Source organism: Hemiscyllium ocellatum, chromosome 4 (assembly GCF_020745735.1).
Source record: "Hemiscyllium ocellatum isolate sHemOce1 chromosome 4, sHemOce1.pat.X.cur, whole genome shotgun sequence".
NCBI classification, from domain to species: Eukaryota; Metazoa; Chordata; class Chondrichthyes; order Orectolobiformes; family Hemiscylliidae; genus Hemiscyllium; species Hemiscyllium ocellatum.
The window spans coordinates 103439080-103460241 of NC_083404.1; the positions used below are offsets into that span (position 1 = coordinate 103439080).

General features: G+C 41.0%; 1 protein-coding gene across 9 annotated transcripts in view; it reads left to right on the forward strand.

The window, feature by feature from the left end:
* The window catches only part of LOC132815041 (transmembrane protein 241-like), a 227261-nt gene that overhangs the window by 43660 nt on the left and 162439 nt on the right, over window positions 1-21162 (forward strand). For 8 of the 9 annotated variants that reach the window (XM_060823704.1, XM_060823701.1, XM_060823702.1 and 5 more), the window contains exons 9-13: window positions 624-669; window positions 3020-3055; window positions 8903-8937; window positions 11726-11795; window positions 18923-19016. In XM_060823704.1, the coding sequence (XP_060679687.1) occupies window positions 624-669; window positions 3020-3055; window positions 8903-8937; window positions 11726-11795; window positions 18923-19016 (281 nt within the window). The remainder of the gene's footprint in view (window positions 1-623; window positions 670-3019; window positions 3056-8902; window positions 8938-11725; window positions 11796-18922; window positions 19017-21162) is intronic. The other variant, XM_060823708.1, reaches the window with a different exon arrangement.

The window sequence follows — 21162 nt, forward strand, 5'->3', positions numbered from 1 at the left end:
CTCTTCTCCTAACGCTGTTTGCAGACTAGAAATTAAATTTGGGATCTAAAATGTCTAGAACAGCACCTTTAAGTGTGGCATTTTGCACCCACTTTTGACATGATCTAAAGATACAGTATTTAGCCACAGCTCTCAAATATCTCAAAGCACTTTGCATATAAATACTTCTTTTAAAAAACAACATCTATTATGAATGATGTAATGAAATGTGGACCAGGGCATCTGGGAAAACTTTGCTTTATTTCAACTGGTATTAATGAATGTTTATAACTGTAAGAACAGAACTTCTGATGCAGCCCTCACTCAGCAGTATGGAGTATTTCTGCTTAGAATGTCTACTGTTGTTTTGTTTGTGCATGTTACATTGGAGCTTTCCTTGGATGTGTTAACTGAAAGTTCAACCCTGGGCATGTTATATTCAAAGTAATAATTATGACTTGCCATTTAAAGTCCACAGTTTATTAAAATGCTTCACATGAATTTACTAAACTGAGCAGAGTTTTGTTCGGCTAGAATTTGTAACCTGTATAGGCAGGTATAAAGCACAAATGTCAATTCTTCTTCAGTGTGACAATGCAAGATGAACAAGAGTGCATTATAATGTGTGTATTCTCTTTCCACAGGTGTATACAAAGTATTTCAGAAGCTAACAAAGTCGTATTCACTAACGTGAGTGTTGTTCAGCTGATTACTGTCACACGCATCAGTGATTCCTAACTGAGCCTTGCAGGTTGTCCCATGGTAGAGGCTTTGATCGTTGCTTGAAGAAGGTGGCTTGTTGGTTTGAGCATCTACCATCTCCTTCCATTGCTGTTCTCTCCCAGTGTTTGTTTGTTGAAAGGTCTTGACACTGTTTTCGATGATGGATTTTGGTCAGAAATGGTACATTCACACATAATGTTAATGGCAGAATCCTTTCTGGGGCCTTTGGGATTGCTTTTGAAATGTTTTCTTTAGCTTTCCAAACGCCTGCTTGGACAGCTTTGAGTTGGACATTCTGAATGCTTGCCAAAATTTATTATAATAACAAACTTGTGATGGTATTCAGTCAAATGTTGCTGCAGCTCCATTGGCCTTATTTTTAATATATTCTGCAAAAAGTTAAAAATTTGTGTTTTATTCAGATGAATAGGAGTCTGGTGAGGACAGTGCTTAGTGCCCCACTGGATGACCACTCTGGAGCACTCCCTTTTGAAGTTCATTAATAGTTGGCTGGCTAAGAGACCAGAGGTACTCTGGTATTCTCTCATAAGGAGGCATTACCAAAGCAGAGCAAGGGCTTCTTATTATTTTTTTTAAAGGCCAATTCATGCTGGGACCAGTACAGGTCATTCTGCTATAATGCATGTTTCGTCAGTGCGAATTAGCCATAACCCAATTGAAGAGTAAAAAGTGAGGTCTGCAGATGCTCGAGATCAGAGCTGAAAATGTGTTGCTGGTTAAAGCACAGCAGGTTAGGCAGCATCCAAGGAACAGGAAATTCGACGTTTCGGGCCAGAGCCCTTCTTGATGAAGGGCTCTGGCCCGAAACGTCGAATTTCCTGTTCCTTGGATGCTGCCTAACCTGCTGTGCTTTAACCAGCAACACATTTTCAGCCATAACCCAATTGAAGAAAAGTGGATAAAAGCAAATTACTGCGGATACTGGAATCTGAAACCAAAAGAGAAAATGCTGCAGAATCTCAGCAGGTCTGGCAGCATCTGTAAGGAGAGAAAAGAGCTGACGTTTCAAGTCTAACTGACCCTTTGTCAAAGCTCAGAGAAAAGTGGACGTTGTTTGGGTAATGCGAATTTTCGGGTATAGCGATTTTCTATTAGCAATCTTCTGCAGCGTGATTTTCCATAGCATGAGGAACACAACTGTCACATTATAGTATAACAACCTGTAAAGTCATCTGTGGAAATAATTGAGCAATGGTTACTTTTCAGGAGAAAATATGTGAAGCTTACCTTGAGCTTTTGTGGTAAACTGAGCAACTGACAGACCATAAGATGCTGATTGAGGCTTTCCCTTTACAAAGTGAAGGACTTCATAAAGCTGGGGCTCAGATCCATGCTGTCCTATTCATGGCACTTCTTCTTAACACAGAAGTTACATTTCATTGTAAGGTTTAGTGGTACAAAGTTTTAATATAATGCACAATCTGACCAGAAAAATAATTTGTTTTTCCTCCATTCTTCGTGAGTATGCAGTTTCTTTTATCACTAGATATGGTGAAGAATGTTTATTCATTGCCATGACATCATGTAGGAGAAAGTGAAGACTGCAGATGCTGGAGATCAGAGCTGAAAATGTGTTGTTGGAAAAGCGCAGCAGGTCAGGCAGCATCCAAGGAACAGGAGAGTCGACATTTCGAGCATGAGCCCTTCTTCAGGAATGAGGAAAGTGTGTCCAGTAGGCTAAGATAAAAGGTAGGGAGGAGGGACTTGGTGGAGGGGCATTGGAAATGCGATAGGTGGAAGGAGGTCAAGGTGAGAGTGATAGGCCAGAGTGGGGGTGGAGGCGGAGAGGTCAGGAAGAAGATTACAGGTTAGGAAGGCGGTGCTGAGTTCGAGGGATTTGACTGAGACAAGGTGGGGGGAGGGGAAATGAGGAAACTGGAAAAATCTAGGTTCATCCCTTGTGGTTGCAGGGTTCCTAGGCGGAAGATGAGGCGTTCTTCCTCCAGCCGTCGTGTTGCTATGGTCTGGCCAGACCAGACCTTTTATCTTAGCCTGCTGGACACACTTTCCTCATTCCTGAAGAAGGGCTCATGCCCGAAACGTCGACTCTCCTGCTCCTTGGATGCTGCCTGACCTGCTGCGCTTTTCCAGCATGACATCATGTAAGCAAACACAATCCTTTACCTGGAAGAGGGTTACCTCTTCAAGAGTTATAAAATGAAAATATACTAATTAATGTAAGGAACATTACTCACTTATTACATTCCAGAAACACACACTTTTACATTTGGGTGCTGAAACCTCATCATCAATGTTTTAAATGTAGAAATATATTGATTTTCTTTCTATTTTTCAGTGAGATTGAGGAGCAGTTCCTAAACTACTTATACAGGTAAATATGAATGATTACAAAAGACATCTAAATTATGTTCAGTTTTATATCAGAAAATTTGAGATTTTTTCGAATGCATTTTCCATACCATAGTGCTGAAATGGACATCACCAACTTCACTTCTGAGATTTTTTTTATTTTTTCTGATCATCCTGTTCAGAGTTGCTCTCCCACACACTGAAAGCAAGTGGAACTTGAATGTAGGTCTCCTGATCCAGAAGTCTGGACATTACCACTGTGCCGCAAGAGCCCCCTCTGAGTGTTTTGTTGATTTGTATTCAGTTGTATACAGATGGTGCATATTAACTGAACATATACCTGTGACCCCATAAAAAAAGAACTGGCTGAAGCTGCTTGTTGGGTAAGGAGGTACATGTTTGTACTGTGTATCACTGGAAATAAATAGTTGTGTTTCAAAAAAAAGTGTTAAGGTTGGTTTCTGTTCTGACCTTTATCACCTGGTTTCCTGGTGTTTAACATCCATCTTTCTTTAACAACTCTCCACAAATTCCAAGTTTTTTGTGAAGACAAAAGGTAATTTATAATTACATGTTTCTGTTTTCTCTCTTTTGTCATTTGTATCACTGCTAGCATAAATAGTTTATGTATATCCCTGTGTCTATCTCTTCCAGTTCCTTTGTTTTCTATCCATTTTATTTTAGATTAGATTGGATTAATAAGTGTGGAAACAGGCCCTTCAGCCCAATAAGTCCACATCGACCCGCCGAAGCGCAACCCACTCATTCCCCTACATTTACCCCTTACCTAACACTATGGGCAATTTAGCATAGCCAATTCACCTGACCTGCACATCTTTGGACTGTGGGAGGAAACCGAGCACCCGGAGGAAACCCACGCAGACACGGGGAGAACGTGCAAACTCCACACAGCATGAGGGGAGATTTCTAAGATCTACAAGAAAATGTCAGGACTAGATGAATTGTTATTGCAGAGAGCTGGCATGTATATAGTTGACTGAATGATCACGATTTGATTCTGTTCAATACTCTCTATGTTGGGATTGTCTCTGTCTAGCAGGCATTTGCAACAAAGGTACTTCAGTGTCATTTCAGTAACTGTTTAATGTCTAACTAGCACAGTCTAATAGTACAATTAGTCAATGACTGGTAATGATTACTTTAAATTACATCTTTTAAAACCAGAAAAAGCAGGATATGAAATAAAATGAAAATGGAGACCTACAATAGCCAGCATCTCATTTAAATTTAATTAGATCACCTCAGAATAGTCTAAAAGTTGGTTATATGATCCTTAAATTACAGGTGTCTAGAATGTCCCCGATTCAGAATTGGCCCTCAGTGAGTTGATTCCTACTGCTGGCTTGAATTTTAATGATCAGAAGTGTATGTACAGTTGGAAATTAGTATAAAGGAGAAGAAAAACTGAGGGTTCTTAATTGGAAAGCATTTAACATATCAAGCATGATTAATGTCTGATAACCTTTTGGAGCATGAAGCTAATTTCATTAGCTGCAGTACAATGACCTGTTTCTAAAATGAATGCTCAGTGATTTCTGAAGAATTTGGTGGTTAATCTGCAACTAAGGCATGATTAGGGCAGATATGTATTACACATTTTCACATGCTGGTTGAATGTTGGAGGAACATTGCATCCAAAAAATTGGATTAACCATACAATTGTGGGTCAATGATGGGCTTAGTTAAATATTTCAAACATGTATTTTGTGATGAGATAGAACTAGAACACTTGAGTCAGTGTTCTAAAGACGGGTCACTGGATTGAACTCTGTGTTCTGTGTACAGATGCTACCAATCGAGTTGAGCTTCTCCAGCAATTTCAGTTCTTGTTTGTTTCGGATCTCCAGCATCCACAGTTCTTTGTTTAATTTCCTCTGGTGTATTGTCTACTTCAGTGGACTTGCCTACCATCCCTGTAGATGGCAATGCACTGTCTCCTGCAGGCATTCCCTAATGTGAAGTCTTCATCATTAGTCAACAGCTCCAGCATTACTCCCCAGTAATAACAGACCCATTGACTAAAGCACCTTCAAATACAAAATTCCCATTACAGAGGAACCTCGATTAACCGAATATCAGATTATCCAGCAAGATCACAAGGTCCCGATGCTCGGCTAAACTGTTAAACAGAATTTGATTAACCAAACGAAATACTCCCCGCCTGTTCCTTTGGATAATTGAGGTTCCTTTGTATTTGTGTTCAGGTTTATATCCACGATGAATACATTAGTTATTTTGTTCCAAGTTTAATCATTTGTGCAGAATTTTCTGGAAAAATGCTCTATTCTTCCACCAAAACTACTGACTTAGCATTCAGCTTCCAGCCTTCACATTTCTTGTCTTATGGCAAAAGTCACATATTGACCTCGGAGTCATCTTCACCTCCCAAACTGTCTCTTTCCACACTCTTCTGAGAAGAGTCTGTCTTTTCAGTTCTGCTGTCCCATTTAAAATAATTGATGTCATTTCTCTTATTTCTTCAATTTCTGGAGGGGTTTGGGAATGAAGATGTATTTGTGGCATTATTCATAATCTGCTCCCCTTGTTTGAGAAACTTTAGACTTCCAGGTGGGCACTTAATCTCTGGGAATTCTGTCAGTAAATTCATCCAGTAAGGACGCTGTTGAGATTTTCACAATTTTGATCAAGCTTCAAAGCTCTGTATCGTTGATCAAATACCAAATCTTTTCCTCTAGAAAAGTCCGGTACTGTCCCTTTTTCAGGTATCGACATTTTTGCTGATAAGCTTCTGGAAATAACGTAGTTATTCTTAAAATTCTGTCTCAACTGTGTCATTGGGTGAAATCGTATAGGGGTCTGAGAAACCTAGGGAGATATTTGGGGAGATTTGTGGCAAAATTGGATGAGAGGTCCAGAGAAGTCCAGGAGTATCTTACTGCATCTTTGTCACGAGCAGTGTGGCAAGTTTCTCACTTGGCTGCAGCAAATTGCTAAGTAAGGGAGATTATGACTTGCTAAGCACCTTTATTAATGCTGCAGCTGACCTTGCTAATATTCAGATTTTTATCTATGCAAACAAGCTGGATGTCGAGAAACCCCGACATGGAAATCAGGTTGGGTACCTGACAAATTCAGTTTGCGGCTTGCTCCAAAGGGCTTCCGTTTTGGACATGGGCACCAACGTCTCAGTGCCACTATGTGCCAGCCCCTAAAAGCCTATACAACAAATCTCTGATCCACGTTCAGGATGGTTTTACGCTTCAGTGCTGGACCCTAGGCAGGACCAACAACTATCATGGTAATGCTGCAGCAAGGACACATGAACTAGACCTGGCTGCATCTCCAAGCTGTTTGCTCACTGTTATAGAGTTCACTCACTCTGAGCCTACCTCATAGCATCCCTGCCTTGCGTTGACTTGCGTTGCTTTTTGTGCTTTGTCACTCGACCAGAAATATCAGATTCATGTTATTTTTATCTTGCCATGTAGCTTAGTGCTGACACAAAGCCAGAAGCTTGCCATTGGTGGTATCAGGCCTCTGTAAAATCAAGATGGGGGTGGGAGAGGGTTTGCCTTTGTTTAGGTCACAGTAAGTTGGGTGTGGCCTATGAAAACACCCCGGGCTTAGACGACCTCAGTCAGTTGATCAGGCAGCAGTGGGTGACAAGATGGGACGATATTGGAACATGATTGCCCTAGGAATGAGGAAGCTAGTTATTGAGGTAAGTTTGATAAGATATTGCAAGCAAACCCACTTGGCCACATGGCAGAAATCCCTCCAAAAATCTCAACATTGCTCACACTTAGCCAAAAACCTTAAGATTCAATCCATTGTTAGCAAGCTGTTCATCAGCAAGGGTTACTCCAGTGCTTTCCACACTGATAAACACATCCATGTTTCTTTTGGCCATTATAGCTTTGTGACAATTTTAATAAAAGGACAAAATACATTACCACTCTTTCCTCACTGAATTTAGATACCCTGGAGAGGTGTTAAATCTGATCAATCTTCAATTCATTGGGTATCCTTTCCTTTATTGGTCAGAGTGTTGAGTACAGTAGTTAGGAGGTCATGTTGCAGCTGTACAGGACATTGGTTAGGCCACTGTTGGAATATTGCGTGCAATTCTGGTCTCCTTCCTATCGGAAAGATCTTGTGAAACTTGAAAGGGTTCAGAAAAGATTTACAAAGATGATGCCACGGTTGGAGGATTTGAGCTGTAGGGAGAGGTTGAACAGGCTGGGGCTGTTTTCCCTAGAGCGTCGGAGGCTGAGGGGGTGACTTTATCGAGGTTTATAAAATCATGAGGGACGTGGATAGAGTAAAGAGACAAGGTCTTTTCCCTGGGGTGGACGATTCCAGAACTAGAGGGCAAAGGTTTAGGGTGGGAGGGGAAAGATATAAAAAAGACGTAAGGGGCACCTTTTTCACACAGAGGGTGGGTGGCACGTGTATGGAATGAGCTGCCAAAGGAAGTGGTGGAGGCGAGTACAATTGCAACATTTAAAAGGCATCTGGATGGGTATATGAATAGGAAGGGTTTGGAGGGATATGGCCCGGGTGCTGGCAGTTGCGACTAAATGTAAAAAGTGAGGTCTGCAGATGCTGGAGATCAGAGTTGAAAATGTGTTGCTGGTTAAAGCGCAGCAGGTCAGGCAGCATCCAAGGAACAGGAAATTCGACGTTTCGGGCTAAAGCCCTTCATCAGGAATCCTGATGAAGGGCTTTAGCCCGAAACGTCGAATTTCCTGTTCCTTGGATGCTGCCTGACCTGCTGCGCTTTAACCAGTTGCGACTAAATGGGTTGGGATATCTGGTCGGCATGGAGAAGTTGTACCGGAGGGTCTGTTTCCGTGCTGTACGTCTCTATGACTCTGACTCTTCCAGCTAAAAGTTACGTGATCTGGCAAATGGAATGCAATATGAGAAAGTGTGGAACTTATTCTTGGTAGGAAGAATAAAGAAGTAGGATATTATCTAAATGTTGAGGGATTACAGGGGATTGTGGGTGTCCTTTTGCACGAAAGGTTTGTATGAAGGTTGGAACAACCCATCTGGTTCATTCGAGTCCTTTAGGGAAGGAAATTGCCTTCCTTACCTGGCCTGGCCTACATGTGACTCCAAAATTACACCAGTACATTGACTCTTAACTGTCCTCTGGGAAATCAGGGATGGACAGTAAATGCTGACCTAGCCAGCAATGTCCACATCCTGTTAAATATATTAATAATAACGTGTTCAATCAATCAAAATCTTTCTCTGCCCATTTCCAATTTTCAAAATTCCCTCTGTCTTTGGTATCTAGAGCTTTCCTTGTTTTTCTAAAAGTCTCTCAAACTCATTAACTCTTTATCTTTCTTCCCTCTGGAATTCTAGTTCAAAATTTCCCTTTCAATTTCTTTTCTTCCAGCGCATGGATATGTTTCATATTTTCTTTTCCTTTCATGTTCAAGGTGCTTCAATTGTAAGTCAATTCTGACCAACTCAGTCTGTTTTATCTGCATTAACTTACCTTTTAGATCTTTCTCCTCTCACCTTAAATATTTGCCTTCTAGGTTTGAACTCCCCTACCTTAGGAAAAGGTCCTTTGCTATTCACTTATTGTCTTGAGTTAGTTTGTGGAACTGTCCGAGAACATTATAACTGGTGGAAACGTCCTTGCAAACCTTTTGTAAACCTATCCAAAAGATAACACTGGGGATCTATTGTGTCTGGTCTTCCAACTCATGTTCACTGTGCTTGGGCTGTATAAGATCTGAGAGTGTGGGGACTTACTCGCCTTGTCTATTTCCTGAAGTATTGTCTTAATATTTAACCGTGCAATAAGGTTTTACTTGTGCTTTGCAGTAATTGTATTGCAACTTATTTCTATTTCCTTTGGTTACAGTATGCTGATATTAATCTTACTGGCTCAGCTTTCAGGTACATGTACTGTTTTATTTAAAGCAATTTTCATTTTTTTAAGACTAAGGTTGGCAGGTAATTGTGAATGTTTTTAAAGTCTTTCCTTGTCCTTCAGCTGAGATTCTAGATTACATACTTTTGTTTCCAAATACCCTATTTATCCTGCTCGAGAGTCCTGCAAAACTCATTTTAAAAATTGTTCATAGGATTTGAAAATTTGTACCATTTAAATAATACATGTTTTAAATTTAATCACATCATGCAATTATTATTTTTGTTAAATTACAAAAGAAAAAAAGAGCTTGGCATTGTTTTGGCGTGACATTCCTCAGTCACTTCTCAGAATCAGTGAAGTGCTGCACTGCATTTGGCTCTTCAAATGCGCAGCATTACCTCCTTCCAATTTCCTGTTTTCTTCTCCTTGCATGTGATTTCTATCCAAGTAATCCTCTAATGTCTTCTTAAATGCCTCTGTTGAACCCGTCTCCCCCTGCACTTTCAGGTAGTGCAATCCAGACCCTAACTACTTACTGTGTGAAAATGATTTTTCTGACATCGTGTTTGCTCCTTTTAGATTAGATTAGATTCCCTACAGTGTGGAAACGGGCCCTTTGGCCCAACAAGTCCACGCCAACCCTCCGAAGAGCAACCCACCCAGACCCAATTCCCCACACCTAACACTCTGGGCAATTTAGCATGCCCAATTCACCTAACCTGCACATCTTTGGACTGTGGGAGGAAACCAGAGCATCCGGAGGAAACCCACGCAGACATGGGCGAATGCGCAAACTCCACACAGTCAGTTGCCCGAGGCAGGAATTGAACCCGGGTCTTTGGCGCTGTGAGGCAGCAGTGCTAACCACTGTGCCACCGCTTTTAAAATTTGCTTTAAGTTTTGCCCTCTGATTCTTCATCCTGTTATGGGTGGGAACAGTTTCTCCACATCTATTCTATCCAGACCATCATGATTTTGTAGTAAGATAGATGTAAAATGGGTTCACATTTACAGGGTCTTCCCTAGATCTGGGGGAAGTTGTATAAATATAGGGGCTGTACATACAAAATAGTGAGCTAATGACTCTAATAAGCTCAATTCTTCAACCAGAAAGTTGTTAAAATGTGGAACTCAGTATAACAAAGGTGTGGTTGAGCTGAATAACATTGATGTACTTCAGGGGAAAGATAAGTTGGTACATGCGGGGAAAAAAGGTTATTTCTAATACAGTCACATGAAGCAGTGGTAGTGACATTTGTATAGAGTCCAGATGATAGCATAGATTTAGTGGGCTGAATGGCCATTTCTATATTGTTAATTCTTTGTCACTTTACAGCTCGTGTACCTGGGAGGTATGGCCTAGCACTGATTTTCCTTTGGTTTCACTCGCCAATTTAAGTAACTCCATTGGGGGAACAAAGAAGCAGTCATTTCAAACCTCTCAAGAAATATTGACGTACTCAGCAGGTCGGGCAGCGTCAGTGGAAAGAGGAACAGTTAAAAGTTCCTGCCAATGATATTTCATCTTATACAGGTTTATAAAATCATGACGGGCATGTTTAGGATAAATAGACAAAGTCACTTCCCTAGGGTGGGAGAGTCCAGAACTAGAGAGCAGAGGTTTAGGGTGAGAGAGGAAAGATATAAAAGAGACCTAAGGGGCAAATTTTTTACGCAGAGGGTGGTACGTGTATGGAATGAGCTGCCAGAGGAAGTGGTGGAGGCTGGTACAACTACAACATTTAATAGGCATCTGGGTGGCTATATGAATAGGAAGGGTTTGGAGGGATATGCCCTGGGTGCTGGTAGGTATGACTAGATTGGGATGGGATATCTGAATGGACGAGTTGCACGGAAAGGTTTGTTTACGTGCTGTACATCTCTATGACTCTATCAGGGCGATGTAAACTTGAAATGTAATAGGTGTTTAAGTCAATGAAAGAGAAAAGACTGAAATGAGAGCAAAAATGAGTCTGTAAAAGGCTGAAAGGCAAAGAGGATAAATAGCAGGAGGGATGATGTGAGGACGATATGGACACATGACAGGTAAAAGTAGAAGAGGTGTCAATAGGGGGTGTAAGTGACAGAATGATGAACAATTGTCACCAGAAAAACAACTAAAAAGTTAGAGAAGAAATATAGTGGATCATCATCTGTAATCTGGAATGAAGTGTTGAGCCTGGAGAGCTGTAAAATTCCTAATAGACAGATACAGTACTGTTTTCTGAGCTTACATTAGAACTTCATCGGAGCTGCTTAGGAGACCAAGGACAGAGATTAGTGTGAGAATACTTGTATAACTGGCAGTGCAATTGTCTGAAATTTATCATTGTCTCTTCTTACCTCATCACCAGGAAAATCATGCTTCATTAGGCTTCAGGAGCTGTTTGAGAATATAGCTAGTAGAATATATAAGGGAGAACAAGTGCATCTGGTGTATTTTGATTTCAACAGGCTTTAATAGCATCTCACAGAAGAGGGTGGTGGGTAAAGTTAAGATACGAGATTAGATGGAATGTACTGGCTTGGATTGAGAATTGTTTGACAGACCAGAAGAGGAGAATGAGAATAAATGGGTCTGTCTTCAGGTGCTGACTGATTGGGATTATTGCTTTGACCCCAGCTGTTTATTGAATAATTCCAAAGATGTATCTAAATTGTGCATCTTTAAGGATCAAAGGAAATCATTTTCATTCACTGCAACAGCAAATTTTAGTCTCTGGTTATAATAGCATTATCTAATGAATGATATCGATAGGAAGATTTGAATATCTACTTAGTGTCTCGATGGGTTTCTGTTTCTGCTTTCAGGTGATGTTTATGGTGCTTTGGAGTTTCCGTTTCTCAACGCCTACCGATTTCGCAGCAGCTGCTGTGCAAGGTAATATCTGATTTGTTAGCATCTTCTGAAAGCATTGGCATGTTAGTTCTCTCACAGGTTGGCTTTGTTTGTTCCATATACAGCATCTTAAGTCATGGACGTCTCTTCTTACAGATGAGAGATGTAGAAGTTCTTGTTTCTGCGTTTTCTTTGAACAACTTGGAAGGTGATTAAAAATTAAGCTGAGTTTGTTGGCATTGCAGCCACAGGAGGCTCGACCGCCTCCCACGCAGTCACCGTGGTTAGAATGTCACCGCTGGTGATGCCGTAGCAAGGTGCCTGGATCATAGAACGGCTTCAAGAGAATGTGTGCTTTTCAAGTGTTTGACATGAATGCAGATCCTGGGATTGTGATTCGCTCATTGTGGCATTCCCCATTCCCAACTCCTCACTGCTTCCCTCCTGCTCACCCTGTACCTCCATACTGTTCACTGACACTAGGGAGTTAGCAATGGGGAAACCGGAGAGATGGCAAGTTGGGTCATGAGTTGGGATACGAACCAAATGGTGGCTCAGTGGTTGGCACTCTGCCTCACAGCGCCAGGGACCGGGGTTCGATTCCAGCCTCGGGCAACTGTCTCTGTGGACTTTGCACATTCTCCCTATTCTTATGTGGGTTTCTTCTGGGTACTTCGGTTTCCTCCCACAGTCCAAGATGTGCAGGTTGTGTGGATTGGCCATGCTAAATTGCCCATAGTGTTCAAGGATGCGAGGGTTAGGTGCATTTGTCAGTGACAAAAGGATTTGGTCTGGGTGGGTTACTGTTCGGAGGGTTGATGTGGACTTGTTGGGCCAAATTGCCTGTTTCCACACTGTAGGGATTCTTTGAAATGGTGAATTATGGCGGTTGCTAAGGGTTCCTTGTGCGTCTGTGGTATCGTGCGTCTGTGGTATCATACGTCTGGGCAGGGTCCACACTGACTTTCATATTCAGGAACACGTTAACAATTCCAGCAGTGCTAACACCCTGTGGCAACTCAGCAGCATTCCAGTCCAGAGTATCTCTGTGATGTTTTCACTCTAGTCTTTCTCTAGATTGTAGTTGTTGATTTTGATTTATTATTGTGACAGATACCAAAATGCAGTGAAAAGTTTTGTTTTGCGTGACATCCAGGCAAATCATACCCTACAAAATTCCATCTGCGTAATAGAACAGAATGCAGAAGGTGCTGTTACAGAGAAGATGTAGAGAAAGATCAACTTTAATATGAGAGGTCTGTTTGGAAGTCTAATAACAGCAGGGAAGAAGTGTTCTTGAGTCTCTTTTAACAAAAAGGGTTCTGCCTTCCCCATATTGCCAAGGTTAATATAAATTGTTACCCATGATGTGGAGGTGCCAGTGTTGGACTGGGGTGCATAAGGTCAGAAGGGACAGTGCTTCAAAAGCTTTTCAAATAAACCCGTTGGGTATAAATTGTTACAGCGCAGAACAGACTATTCAGCCTGTTATGACTGTTCCCCAGCCTTTTGAGTTATCCATTTGGTCCCACTCTCCTATTTTTTTCACAAGTGTCTTATTAAATGTTTCCCTTTAAGTATATATCCAGTTCCCCCTTTAAAAGTTACTATGAAATCAGCTAATACCTCATTACGGGACAATACATTCCAGATTATTAGCAGTCTGCATTTTAAAAAAAGTAGTTTTCTCAGTAACTTTGCAAAGCTTCTTAAATCTGTGTCCTGTAATTTCAAATTCTTCTGTCATTGAAAATAGTTCTCCTAATTTATTCTCTCCAAACCATTCCTGATTTTAAACGTGTAATTAATCTTCATTATTTATTCTCTGCTCAAATTCAGCTCCTTTCTCCTGAGTCATCAAATAACAAGTTGTTTCATGTCTTTCCTAAAGCGGGCTGTCCACATTTGAACACAGTATTCCATCTGTGGTCCATCCAGTTATTTACTGACACTCATTATACAATCAAACTATCATAATGTGTGCTATTGTAGAGACAAATAATACTGGGGTCTGCAGAGAACCAAGGTGCTTCATAGAGACTAAGGAAAAAGACATTAAACTTGGAAGAGTGGCATTAGAGAGATGAAGAAGATTTTGAGAAGGATTTTAAAGGTGAAAGGATTTGGTCAGCAAGCGCCAAAAAGTGCGGACCAAAATGGTAGAAGTTTACAACTAATAATAGAGAGGATATCATTGATTATGAGAGACTCAGGGTTATTTGGTCTTCCCACTAAGTCTCATGGCCTGCACTCATAATTTGCTTAACCTGTCTTTGGCGGTCCCTCCGAATAGAGAATGGAGTCTGTCAGCCGAGATGAGCCCTCAGCTCACTGAGGAGCTCAATTTTGGATTCACGGTTTTTCTGCAGCGATGACACATTGCATAGGGAAGTGGAACTTGCTGATCCTCCCATCTGATCCCGAGGATTCCATGTAGGCTCTCTGACTCGCTGTCTGTCTCTCTCTGATGCTGCAGGATGAGCTGTCCATGTATCTATCCGTTTTTTGCATGAACTGTGGTGCCCTACTCACTGCTCCCAAGTGGCTTGCTAAAGGGCAGTTAAGAGTCAACCACAATGCTGTGGGTCTGGAGTCATTTGTATACCAGACCTGGTAATTGTGGGAGATTTCCTTCCATAAAGAATGATTGTGAACCAGGTAGCTTTTTGCAACAATAGTTACATAGCCTTCATTTCTGGGATTTGTTTTTCAGTTAGATTTCAACTTTTAATAATTGTTCATTTTATCAGGGACCACAGTGGGATTTAGACCCTTTTCCATAGAGCATTAGTTTGGGCCTTTGGTTTACTAATCCAGTGACTCTGTCACCAGCTTCCTGCTCATTGGAAGATAGATGTGTTGCGATTATTTTTGTTTGCAGTGAACTGTGTTTTGCAAGAGTGGGAACGTCTTTATTTCTTACCAGATTGCAGGTAGTTTTGTGCTGTGAATTCATGCTCAGTTTGTGAAACGTGGGTCGTTTACACTGATTCTTCTCCTCTTCCCTCCAACTTTATTGGTCTCTCAATTGTGGCAGTCTCTTAATAAAGGGTCATGACTCGGCTTTTGAAATATTGGTGCAAGTAACAAGCCAAGCAGACTTGGCGGACTGGGAGACTTATTACAGGCCTCAACCTGAATCTGCTCAGTATCAGTTCAGCCTGACATTCCCAAACACATTTTTGTGTAGAGTTAATACAGAGGCTGAATACTTCCATCCTTCATTCTGTGCGGTTCCAAATGCAAGTCTCAGAGGAGCAGCTGTCATTTAGGCACACGGTGATGATGAGATTTTCAGTTACTCTTAAGAATCTGAGGAATGAACTTGTATCAAGCACTCATCCCCGTAATACACGGGGAGTTGCAGTTCTTTTTATGAAGGTTACAAAAGAATGTCTTCCGATGTTCCAGTTTGCGTTCACCAAACATTTCCACTGTCCTATTAACCAAGCAACTGATGCTCCAGAATCTGGCTCCCCTATGTCCACACATTAGCAAAGCACGCAAAGTTGTATGATGATTTTTTTTTTAAATCGTGGAACTGCGGATACTGGCAATCCGAATCAAAAACAGAAATCGCTGGAAACATTCACTGGGTCTGGCAGCATCTGTGAAGAGAAAGTAAGCCTAAACTTTCAGCTCCAGTAACTCCTCTTCAGAATGATTCTCAAGTAGGGTTACTGGACCTGAAACTTGACCTCAGCTTTCTTTCCACAGATACTGCCATACCAGCAATTTTCTGTTTTATGATTATAATATGGTCTTGCGCACGTTCCATTGGGCATGTTTTGATCCCATCCAAGCGAGTCACAATTCAAAGATGGTTGACACTGAGCTGATCAGGGAAGACTAGGGTTTGGATCTGAATTAAGTCTTTGGAGTCTTCCTTGTCTGTTTACCTTACCTAATGGATCCATGGATTTAAAGAAAGTGGGTAGAAAGATGGTGACAGGAAATACTTATTATTGTCTCAGTCTAGTATTAAAATAAAACAAACTCTCGTTTCCTCACAACAGTTGTGTCCCAAAACCTGTAAATAACTAGAACTGTAAAATAATGTAAGACAGAGGAAAAGCAACCTCAGAGATTGATTTACATTTGAAACACTGCTTGGAGTGCAGGGTGAAGCACTTTGTCAAGAAAAAGTGGCAGCACTGGCAGAAATCAGTTCTCTCGTTGTTTCTCCTTTCCTGTTTTGATGGCAGTTGAGTTTAGCTGAAAGGAAATATTCCTGTATAATGTTTACTGACATAACAACACTGTCGTACTTCTCATTTGAAAACACTCAAAAATGTTCATTTTTGGCTTTTTTTACTAAAGTAACTCCTTAATGTAGCAGAACACCCACACCCTTTTTGTGATCTGTTTTTGAAAGCTGTGCAGAAATTGTAATTTACAAAGGGATCAATTTAGAAGCAGATTTTTAAATGATTTCCCAAAAGAGAATTGTCACATGTCATTTATTGCTGAAGGTCTTCTAAAGGTCAATGGGAAAATTTACTCGACTCTATAAATTTAAGTAGAAGGGGATAGTGGAAGAATTTATTAGTGTTTAATGAGGATAATATTCAGGTGGTTAAACTCTATCTGGAATTTGAATCCTGGTTCTAATTAAAAATGGTCCTGTCTGAAAGCCCTGTTGAAATGTTGAATTGGTCCATTCAGTGGTCTGATGCCAATCATCCCCAGAATAAAAACCTTACATTCCCTTGCATTTCAAGTACGTAGTGAGCTATAAGTATAACTCTCATGTCTCCATCCAACTGTGAGTTTTCAGTCCCAACCCAGAATTTTGAGCACAATATCTATACTGGGACTCTGGGGCAGTGCTGAGGGAATGCTGCAGTGCCTTAGATGTTGCGTTTTGGATACAGCATTAAATTGAGACCTCGTCTGCCCTCTTGGCTGGATCCCCTTGCACTATATTGAAGAAGAACAGGGGAGCTGTTCTTCACCAACATGTATCCTGCAATTGACTTAACTCAAAGACAGGTTGTGTGTGCACTGCATTATGTGGAAGCATACTGTTTAATAGTGATTGCTTCACTTCCTGTGTTACAACAGTAACTACACTTAGAATGATTCATTGACTGGAAAGTACTTTGGGAATTTTGAAAGGTACTGTGTAACAGTCAAGCTTGTCTGTCTGTCTGTCTTTGTGAAAGTAAACTGTAATTGATGGTACAGTCAAGTAGTTCTTCATAGTTAGGTGGATTGGCCATGTTCAATTGCCCTGCACTTACCACCGATATGGAGGTTGTGTGGATTAGCCAGGGCTAATGCAGAGTTACGTGGCTAGGTTGGGTCTGGGTGTGAAGCACTTCAGAGGGTCGGTGCAGACTCGATGGGCCAAATGACCTCTATCTGCACAATAGGGATTCCATGATTCATTACGTGGAGGCTGAGTGAGTGTGTCTACTGCAACCAAATTAATACAATGATTGCTGTACATTGTTGATTTGAGACCACTAAAGCTACAGGCTTCCTTGACGAGGGATGTCTAACCTGAGTGACATACTAAAGAGGCTTTTGAAAAAGAATTGAAAAGTATACTGCTAGATGTAGTCTCCTCAATGAATTTTGCATTTCATTTTGTTTTAGGTAGGAGGTCCTGAAAAGAAGCCTGTCAGACAAACAATGTTTCTGGATTCTGCAGCATTACTTGGCATCAGCATTTAATAAATAATCTTAACCTGAGGGATGTATATCCAAATATAGATCCTTTTTAGGTGTTTTAAAGTCTGCATTTAAAAATCTGGCTGCCTGTGATACTCGCTTAAAGACTCCTCAGTAATCAACCGGAAAATAACTTACTGCAGCTTTACCAGATTAAATTCAGACAAAGGCTCAACCATCACCTTTAAAGACCCAGCTACTGGGATTGATTCCAAATAGGACCACGAGGACGTTTATCACTGTAATGGCTAACCTTGATGTGTGATTTACATTAGGAATATTGATAGTTGTTTAGTCATGGAAATTAATCCCAATCATGTCTTCACTTGATCTTCATTTTCACGCGGGACTTGCTGGATAACAATGGGACAAGGAATCCTCACCCATTTTTCTTGCTCTCATGCGAGATGCTCATGTTAATTGTGGGACTCCACATCATGCCTTCAATGCTCTCCCAGTAGTTGAAATAAACCCCACTACTTTGTTAGTCTGTTCTCCAGCTGTCAGAGCAGCTGCAGAGGATGAGACTATCGCACATCTCCTTCTGCAATGTGCTTTGCAAAGGATGTGTGCAGAAAGAAGCAGTGGTTCTTTTCAAGGTTTATCCCAAGCAGCTCCATGACACTGGACTCTGTGCTCTGTTTCCAGGGACACACTTTGAGACAAACATCAACTATGCCTGGCGAGCCATCAACTCGGTGAAAGATGCTCTTTGGTCTGTCCAAAACTTGCTGGTCTTCCAGAACAATGAGTTGACTTCATCTGAATGTTGCAGAGTGGCACATTCCAAGGCCCAGGGCGACATGATGAGGGATACACTGAAGCTTGGGGCATCTACCCCCAAAGCACAGTGGGGAAAGACCACTGTCTGAGGTCTTCCTGCTGAAGTTAAATGCGAGTCCATTCAGTTATTGGACCCTCCCAGTGTCTCAAACATATGTAAATAAATTCTTGTATGTGGAAGGGGTGTGGTGCTGGAAAAGCACAGCAGCTCAGACAGCATCCAGAGAGTAGGAGTATCAATGCTTCGGGCATCAGCCCAAATGATTCCTGAAGAAGGGTTTACGCCTGAAACGTTTATTCTCCCATTCTTTGGATGCTGCCTGACTTGCTGTGCTTTTCCAGCACCACACTTTGCTCGACTTTGATCTCCAGCATCTGCAGTCCTCACTTGCTCCTCGTGGAAGCGATGTCTTGGGTTTGTTTGTTGGGTAGAGTCAAACTTCAGTGTTTGTTTTCTCATATGCTACTGTACAGAACTCAACTGTGTTTGTGACTGATGTCCTTATGAATAAAATATATTTTTGAAATTTAAGAATGTGGTTTCATTCATTAGGCGATAGGTGAAGCACAAATTAGAATTGATCTTGATGTGACTGAATGCAGCCGAGACTAACATTTTAATATTTTGCTTCTTTTGTAATAATTTGGGATTATAACACATCCCATGTTCTGTGCAAAATGAAAGTAAATACTGTTTTCTTTTTATTTAGTGCAATTTTGGGAGTGTCCTTGAAGTTTGCTTCTGTAAATGTGAAGAGTGATCTGTCTTCAGAACAATATGGTACATTGAGACTGGTAACAAAGGTAAGGAAATAAAATCAAACTCTCTCGGTGTTTAACACAAATGTTAGTCAGTGCTGCAGATTTGACAGTAAACCTATTGAACAGACATTTGTTAAAGTTCGATCCTTGCCCCGTTACTATAGCATTCAAGGTTATACAGTTCTGCTATTTCTAAGAAAACTGTATGAAATGTCTCCATCATCCAATATTACTTACATTTATTTGGTCAGATATACTGTTTGATATTGCTTTACTACTAGGTCATTTATTGAATGCAAAATACTATAATTAACTGAAGCATGTGATTTTTTTTTAAACAAAGCTGACTCCTGAATAAGAAATCAGTTTACTTTAGCATCAGCAGTGAGTTAGCAATGAATCTACTGTTAATTTGCATCTTGAGAAAAGGCAGATTTACTAGAAGGTTAGTACAGTCAGTTCTTCTATAACACAATGATTGTGTTCTGGTGCAATCCCACTGTCTAGAAAAACTGTACTTTAAAAACAGCGCTTAAAGTGTTGGTGTTGTAATTGCATTCGAGCCAACATATGTTTTAAAAAATCACACTTTAGAGACAGCGTCCCCAAATTGTTGGTATGTTACAATGAATTTGCATTGATGAAACGCATGTCCTAACCTATATGCGTTTTTCATCTGCAGTACCTTTACTCACTGTGGCTCAGTCGTTAGTACTGCTACCTCACAGCACGAGGGACCTGAGTTCAACTCCAGCCTGTCTGTGTGGAATTTGCACATTCTCCTCGTGTTTGTGTGGATTTCCTGCCACAGTTCAAAGATGTGCAGGCTAGATGGATTGGCTGAATTTACCACAGTGTCCAGGAATGTATAGATTAACCATGGGAAATGGGGGAGGAGGATAGTGAGTCTGGGTGGGGATGCTTTTGAAACTTGAAAGGGTTCAGAAAAGATTTGCAAGAATGTTGCCAGGGTTGGAGGATTTGAGCTATAGGCAGAGGCTGAATACACTGGGGCTGTTTTCCCTGAGCGTTGGAGGCTGAGGGGTGACCTTATAGAGGTTTACAAAATTATGAGGGGAATGGATAGGATAAATAGGCAAAGCCTTTTCCCTTGTGTCGGGGAGTCCAGAACTAGAGGGCATAGGTTTAGGGTGACCGAGGAAGGATATAAAAGAGACCTACGGGGCAACTTTTTCACACAGAGGGTGGTACATGTATGGAATGAGCTGCCAGTGGAAGGGTGGAGGCTGGTACAATTGCAACATTTAAGAGGCATCTGGATGGGTCTATGAATAGGAAGAGTTTGGAGGGATATGGACCAGGTGCTGGGAGGTGGGACTAGATGGGGTTGGAATATCTGGTCAGCATGGATGGGTTGGACAGAAGGGTGTTTTCATGCTGTGCATCTCTATGACTTGAAGTAATTTTTTTTTGCTACCATGCACAAATTTTCATATGAGCTCCCATCTGTACAAACAAACTTTGCACGTAACCAGTCTTCCAACCTAGCCGTGTTCTCGTTTTAGCCCCAGTTTTGTCTGCTGAATGTATCTGATTTTTTGTTGAAGGATCGCATTAAAAGCATTTTGACTGATAGGAGGCATAGACTTGTACAACAGTGCTAGATTGTAGATCGAACCTTCTCTTAAGACAAGAGAGGTTATTCAGAGGATTTTTTTAAAGTAGTAAACTCACAGTGGGCTGAATGGCCTTCTGCATTTAACACTCACTTGAAACAGACATGGCCCTGGTTACATCAGTTGTATTAAAATGCAAGTTGTTGGAGAGCATTTAACCATAAAGGTGATGTTTCAATTTGTCTTTTATGTCATTTAGAACTAAATTGGGAAAAAAAGCAAAACACTTCGTATTAGAATGAGACTGAGTTGTTATTGTCATATATACTCAAGTACAGGGATACAGAAGTATGGTGAAAGATGTACAATGTCACCATTTCTGGTACCATCTTAGTACAAGGTACCTAGGTACAAAATGGAAAAAGGAGTGTAATTAGAGTTCTTCCCATTATAACGTTGAAAAGTAAAGAAATAAAGTTAAAAGTTCAACATTGCAGACCTTTTAGCTGTATTGGGATCGCACTCCCCACAAGGGTTTGATCTCCTCTGCCTTGGGATGGCTTGACACTGCCACAGATGTCAGGAGACCTTGGGCTACCTGCTCTCCCTGC